Source organism: Engraulis encrasicolus, chromosome 11 (genome assembly GCF_034702125.1).
Source record: "Engraulis encrasicolus isolate BLACKSEA-1 chromosome 11, IST_EnEncr_1.0, whole genome shotgun sequence".
Lineage (NCBI taxonomy): Eukaryota > Metazoa > Chordata > Actinopteri > Clupeiformes > Engraulidae > Engraulis > Engraulis encrasicolus.
In genome coordinates, this window is record NC_085867.1 from 54,188,663 (window position 1) to 54,196,238 (window position 7,576).

Consider the following 7,576-nt stretch of genomic DNA (forward strand, 5'->3'; position numbering starts at 1 on the left):
ATTGTCTCGAACGGTCTAGTGGCTTGGACGCAGATTAATTGTGTCGTACAGTTTTACGGCTTCCAAATACAGACGGCATCTTAAACAAATAAACACGTGGCACAGGGAAACAGAAGGGACTTTGGCACTGTTGAAGGACCAACAACATTTTAGTTTGCCTGCTCAGAGACAATAATCTCAGATAAAGGAAAACAACTATATCATTTAGAGTCAGAGACATGCTTTGCTAAACTCAGTACCGTGCAAATTTTGAACTCCGATTGTAAACCAAGATCTGGCCATTTTTTAAACAAATAGGAACTCAAAATGTGACCCCTTACAGACGTGCATAAACACAGTTGGCTGTGTAGATACAAACAACAAAGCCTGTTTTTGACTGTGCTCAGGCCCACGAGGCGGCCTTGCCAGATTGTAATACACTCACGTCGAGATCAAGCTCAGCCAACATTTGTCAACCACAGGTGGTCAAGCTCAATATCTCTCTCTGCAGATGCTCAAAACTCTCTCCCCTCACTTTGCTTGACCGAGAGCATATTTCATTCTCAACAGACGGCACACCCTCACAAGGGCGACACGAGTCAAGCTTATCTTGACAAAAAAGCAACACCGGGAGAAGGAAAAAAATGTTTTAAAGGCATTTCCTAGACTCCCCTTTTTGTTGGTGGCTTGAGCTGGCCGTGCTATTGCTTGGCGTGAACTTTGCTGGGCCTACGAGGTCATAAATTATATTGGGGTTAATTGAGTCGGGTGGTGGGGTTTCGGAAACTGGGCCCGATCCAACCGAACCCTCCTCCTCCAAAAAAAGCCAGCCGAATGTCAAGAAGACAAATTGCGCCTCACTCTTATCTGTGAAAGTTAGTAGTTAAGCCCCTCACTTATGATATAGTGTTGCCACAACAGAGGGCTGGAAGTCTCAGTAGCTTTTTTTCCTTTCTATCTGACCGCAAGCACAGCGGCTGGATCGTGTAGAAAGGAAGATATTATGTCCAGTTGTGTGTCGAGGCAAAAGCTGTAGCACAGTTTGTATAGGAAAAGCCTGTGTGTGGGCCTTCAAGGTTAACTTGGCAAAACGGCATCGAAACATTGCAGAGACCCCGAGAAGCCTGAGCGATTAGACTCATCCATTAACATGACAGAGAGAAAGTGTCGACCCTTCCCAAATATCTGACACAGGATGGGAGGAATGGAGGAATTTAAGACTGAACCTCATCACAAAACCACGATCAGCAGCCTGCAGGAATTTTATCCACTCCAGCATCAAAACGTGCAGTTAGAATAGCACAGTAAGCAACATGTGGCGACCTTTAACCTATGATGTAATACGAAAATGATGACTTAGCAATTCAATAATTGAGTAACTGTGCTGGCTACACAACAAATAATTTTTTTTGGAACCACTCCACTCGTGCACTTGAGTCATGCCTTCTGGGATTAATCATTCCAGAACGCCAGAAGAACCATTTCAAATTGTGCTCAGGGAAAGCCAGGGCTGCCCACTTTCTGCTTTAGACACGGAGGCAGGGACGCACGGACGCACGGACACACGGACGCACGCACGCACGCACGCACGCACGCTATGTCCCTCTCTCTTTCTCTCTCTCTCTCACACACACACACGCATGCATGCACGGATGCGGACACACACACACACACACACACACACACACACACACACACACACACACACACACACACACACACACACACACACACACACACACACACACACACACACACACACACACACACACACACACACACACACACACCCTACCCTTAATTATGCTGTTATTACAATAGTGAATGCTATCACCCCCGATCGGGCTGATGAACGGAGATTAGTTAATGGCTCTTTATGTGCTGAAGAGTTAGATTGTGCTCCCTAATCTGAGTGGCCATCTTAACGCAGCCCAGAGTCACTCACGCTTCTCTTTCATTCCAGAAAAGCAGGTCATCCACTGCATTGTTTGCACAAGTTGATTAAAAGAGGCGACAGTGCACGGCTATTTTTTCATTTTGTCAATGAGGGAGATCAGGGAGTTGGCAGCAGAGAAAGGGGTGTAGGTCCACGAGCTGAACCGCGAAGAGAAAGACAGAAGCAGAGGCAGAGAGAGAAAAGAGAGAGACAGAGGGGGGAGAGTGGAAGAGAGAGTGAAAGAAAGAAAGAGAGAATGAGAGAGAGACAGGGAGGGAGAGAGAACGAGAGAGACAGCAAGCAGGAGAGAAGGCTAGTGTGCGGATGTGTGCTAGTGTTTAGCTGGCGAGGAATCCATCTGCCATTGCCTCAGTCCTTTGCTTGACAAGATTATTTAATGAATTCCAGTGTGCTAAGTATCTGGAGCCAGTGGTATACTACATAAAGCTCCCTCAACCCTCCCCTGTGTTCAGCCAGTGGCCATATGGTTTCCATATTAATGCAGATGCTTTGTTCCATCCATTTATTCCACCGCAACACATTCGTCTATTTCTTCTCCTGCTTCTTGACGGACACATCATGCTTCATCAGTGCCTCGCTGAAGCTCATAAAGGACTCTTCATGGGCCAAGTGGGAGAAGGCATACTGTGGAGCCACACCGCTGATTAACGGAGGCAGAGACGAGAGTTTAAAGACCCCCGCAAATGACACAAGACCACGCATAAAATCACTCCCTCATTTGTAGGAGGGTTTTTTTATCTTCCCTTCTTGTTAAATATACTGCCGTGGCTTTTGCCCCAGAACACACTTCACACTCGGAGACCCATAACTGTGAAAGCTGGAGGCGATGGGGGCCTTAAACTGTGCGAGCCTGACTCCAGCAGAGCAAAGCCTGCGAGCGTTTTGCACACTGACCTTCAAATCAAACTGTGAGCGACGCAAATGGTACATCATCATTAAGGCAACACACGCAATTACTGATGAAGGAAAGAGAGCCATGTGCCAGACGTCAAAAAGACGCTCGTCATACGTTGCTGCAGCGCCTGCATGTTCAGTCCATCCTTGCCCTGCAATCCACACGTCAGTTTTTCACCTCGGACTTTACTTTGGAATAGCGGTGGAATACACACACGCACACGCACACGCACACGCACACATCCTCGCTCGACTCCACAGGTCAGTTTTTCACCTGCAACTCTACTGTGGAACAACTGAATGCTCCCCTCTCGCACACCCCTGTAAACACACACGCACGCACGCACACGCACACGCGCGCACACACACACACACACACACACACCCACACACACACACACACACACACACACACACACACACACACACACACACACACACACACACACACACACACACACACACACACACACACACACACACACACACACACACACCCACCCACCCACACGCACACTTACCCACCCACCCACACACACACACACACACACACACACACACCCACACACACACACACACACACACACACACACACACACACACACACACACACACACACACACACACACACACACACACGCACGCACGCACACACACACACACACACACACACCTTTCTCTGTTGAGGCGGTTATACTATGTAAGCACTACTTTGTTACTAGCAGCACTCTGGAGTATATCACAGTAAATCCCTCTTCCGAGTGGGCCGCTCTCCTCCTTCTCCTCCTCTTCCTCTCCTACTAAATACATGGCCATCTCCTCCTCCTCCTCCCCTGCTAAATACATGGCCATCTCCTCCTCCTCCTCCCCTGCTAAATACATGGACATCTCCTGCTCTCCTACTAAAAACATGGCCATCTCCTCCTCCTCCTCCTCCTCCTCATCCTCCCCTTCCTCCTCCTCCCCCTCCTCCCCTACTAAATACATGGCCATCTCCTCCTCCTCCTCCTCCCCCTCCACCTTCCCTGCTAAATACATGGCCATCTCCTCTCTCCAGTCCTGCAGTCCAGCTCAGCCCCTAATGCACCATGAGGGATTGTGCCAGACGGAGGCTGCCAAGCCAGGAGATCTCGCACACACACACGTGTCTCCATGTGCACTCTACTCCGGGCTACACTTTGTTTTATTGCTACCCCTGTTACATCAATTAGATGGAGTCTAGCAGAGTGTGTAATCATATGGACGTACCAACTGTAACATGATGTGCTAACACTGTAACATATGAAAGGTGAGTGTTAGACACATACAGTGGGGAATACAATTTAAAATTAAAATCAAAAGTGATTTTATATTGAACAATAAAATTATGTATTATAATACATAATGTTATTGTTCAATGTAAAATCACTAAAGACAGCAAACGTGAGATATATAATCAACTTTGATCTAACTGGTTTCCATTAAAAGTGCCATATACATAATGAATACTGGTGGCATTATGAAATTAATCCCTTGTGAAATGTGCCCATGCAGCACTTCACTGTGGGGTTTATGAAAGATTATTCCAAGTGGCATTTTACTGTGTTTATGAGTACTTGGAAGGTGGTTTATGTCAAAATGCCTTCCGGTGGTTGTACATACTGACTGACCAACAGAGTGGGCGGAATATCTTCCTTCGACAATTTAATGTGATTTTTAAATATTATTCAAAGTGCCATTTTTTCCACAGTGTTTATGGGGTGTTTTGGAGGACAGTTTAATAAAGCCTACTGTATGTCGAAATGCCTTCAGGTTGTACTGACTGAATGATACAGTGGGTGGAATATCTTGCCTCCAGCAGTTTTTATACTAATGTGCCATTTTTTCCTTATGGAGTTCTTGAATGGCGGTGGAGGCCAAAATGTCTTCAGGTTATACTGACTGACCAACGCAGTGGGTGAATTATTACAGTGGGTGATTGCAATGATTTAAAAAATATTATTCAAAGTTGCAGTCTGTGTTCGTGAGTGATTTTTGTGTCGAAAAGTCTGTAGGTTGTACTGATTGATCACCACTGTAGGTGGATGAGCTTGCCTCCAGCACTTCAATATGATTTTTCGATATATTCAAAATGACATTTCTTACTGGGCTTATGGGTGCTTTTTGTGTCGAAACGCCTTCAGGTTGTACGGAGTGCCCAACCAACACAGTGGGTGAAAAAAACTTGCCTCCTGTGAGTTAAGCTGTACATATTTTGCTGAGTGTTTTGTGAGCTGTCATAGTGATGGTGTGTTTTGCCAGCGGCGCCCGGCCCGGGGGACACGCCGTCTTCGTTACTTGGGCGCGCCTGTTTTTGGTGGGGTTTCTGAGAACTTCCTTCAGGGCACATCAACCCAACACAACAGCAGTGCCAAGAAAGATGGCTGGGTAGGGTATCTGTGATTCACACCACATGTTATTAAGTGATAAGTGGAGTGGCCCTCAGAGTAATTATTAATGTTCCTTGGCATGAACACCCTGAACTAACTGATTACGCACCTGAGTGACTATGAGAAAACTACTATTCATCCTGTTCTACTGTTCATTACTATTCTATGCTACTCATTCTAATTATTGAAACAGAAAACACACACACACGCCAACAAACTCACAGCCAACATTCAAATCCAGTTGCTTGCAAATTATACATAATTCAACTAGATTCATATTTAATTCCAAAGAACATGACTTTTGGCAGAGAAGAAGTCAGACTGTGAGCAAAGAGAAGGGTTCAGGAATCCAAACTATGTTGGTGGTTAGTCTTTCTGAGGCCAAGAGGATGCTAAAACATTCAATTGGAACGATTTCCCAACAGAACTCCACATGATGCAGACCTGACATCTCAGAGGGCACCAGAGTTTACAAGGCTCCTCGCTGTGCCTAGCACACTTTATCTGTGAAAACACTCTGCTCAAATATACTGCCACATATACCCTGCCCTCGCAGAACATAAAAACATTACACACCCTGTCAAAAGCAATAACATTAAGCTTGAAATGGATAACCATAACAAACGAAAAAACTCCCACTTCAAAGTCAAAGGTGTTTGAAAGATTATGAACTTTGGAATCAACATTCTGTTAAGAAATGACCCAACCGGCTAAGACCCAAGTACAAAATGAAAACAAAAAATGAATCTGAATGCATTTCAACATGTCTTTTTTATAACTTCATATTCTCAAGACAACTCAAACCACCATCAATAGCTAGTATGCCATGCAGATGGTCACCTCTTATTTTTATCTTCTGTGTATCATTAACTGATCACGCACCATAAAATCAACATCATCTAATTACACTCCTGTATCTAAAATGCCCAGCTGTAATCAATAACCAATCCAAATGTAACCAAATGGACATCAACATGGGCCACCATGCCTCTACGCCACAAAGAACAAAAGAGCGGCTGATCTCACCTGAGTAGATCCAGCAGAGCAGACCCAGGGCGAGGGAGGAGAGCTGCCGCATGTTCCCCCGGCCACAGGCCTGGGTCTGGGCACGGGAGAGGAGGCAACACTGGCGGTACATCCACAGAGAGATGGGGGCTTACTAACACTGGGCTACGGCTCAAGTCAGGGACCAAAACCCCCAGAACAGGGTGTCAGAAAAGCCCCTCCACACACATCTCGGTGCTCGGCACGGTCTGAAACACTGAACTCTTTCCCTCCCTCTCTCTCGCTTTCCCTCCCTCTCTCACTCAGTGTCGCCCTCTCGGTCTCCCACCTCTTTCTCTCTCCGCCTTTCACTCTCTCCCTCTCTTTCTCTCTGTTGCTCTTTCTCTCTCTTTTTGCCTTCCCCTCCCTCTGTCTCCCTCTCTCTCTCTCTCTCTCTCTCTCTCTCTCCCCCTCTCTGTTCCCCGTCCCGACCCCCCCTCCAGTACGCCACTCCTCTGTCCAGGCTCTGGGAGTTTAAGTTCCTTTTTCCTGTTTCCTCTTCATGTGAGGATGGGAAAGGCCTCGTCTGAAACAATTGCTTGACATTAATTGCGGCTCCTGCGCTGCTCTACGGGGCGGCTCCCCCCTCTGGAGCTCCACACAGGGGCCCTCATCACTCTGGGAGGGGCCGCATTAGGGAGATATATATAAAGACGGGAGTGGGGCGGGGGGGGAGGAAGATGGCACTCGCCTGGTGCCCACAACATATTTTGCTAAAGCAGAAACCACTTTACATAACAGGTTATTGCACACGGTTAAAGTCACGTTTCAAGTCATAGATAGATAGATAGATAGATAGATAGATAGATAGATAGATAGATAGATAGATAGATAGATAGATAGATAGATAGATAGATAGATAGATAGATAGATAGATAGATAGATAGATAGATAAACTCTGAATACTTAAGGCCTCCATATGTTCATAACATTTTTGCCGCAAATTGCTGGAAAATTATTATTAAAGCCCATTGGGAAACTCCAACTCCCATTGTCATTGTGACACAGCACTCCACAGCACACAAGTGAACACTGCACACTGCACACAACGAAATTGCATTTATGCCTCACCCGTGCAAGGGGGCAGCCCTCAGTGGCGCCCCATGGGGAGCAGTGCGGTGGGACGGTACCATGCTCAGGGTACCTCAGTCATGGAGGAGGATGGGGGAGAGCACTAGATAGGATTAGATAGGCCTAACCTACTACTACAACAGAGTATTGTATGTCTTCAAGCCTACTTTTTCCAGACTACACAACACACTATCCACAGTCACAAACAAGTAGTTCATAATTT

At 46.3% G+C, this 7,576-nt stretch overlaps 1 protein-coding gene across 1 annotated transcript in view; it reads right to left on the reverse strand.

The window, feature by feature from the left end:
- Nucleotides 1-6,573, reverse strand: part of tek (TEK tyrosine kinase, endothelial) — a 35,936-nt gene extending 29,363 nt beyond the window's left edge. Inside the window, exon 1 of the mRNA XM_063210986.1 lies at nucleotides 6,265-6,573. Within this exon, the coding sequence (XP_063067056.1) occupies nucleotides 6,265-6,376 (112 nt within the window). The 5' untranslated portion in view covers nucleotides 6,377-6,573. The remainder of the gene's footprint in view (nucleotides 1-6,264) is intronic.
- Nucleotides 6,574-7,576: the final 1,003 nt, after the last annotated feature.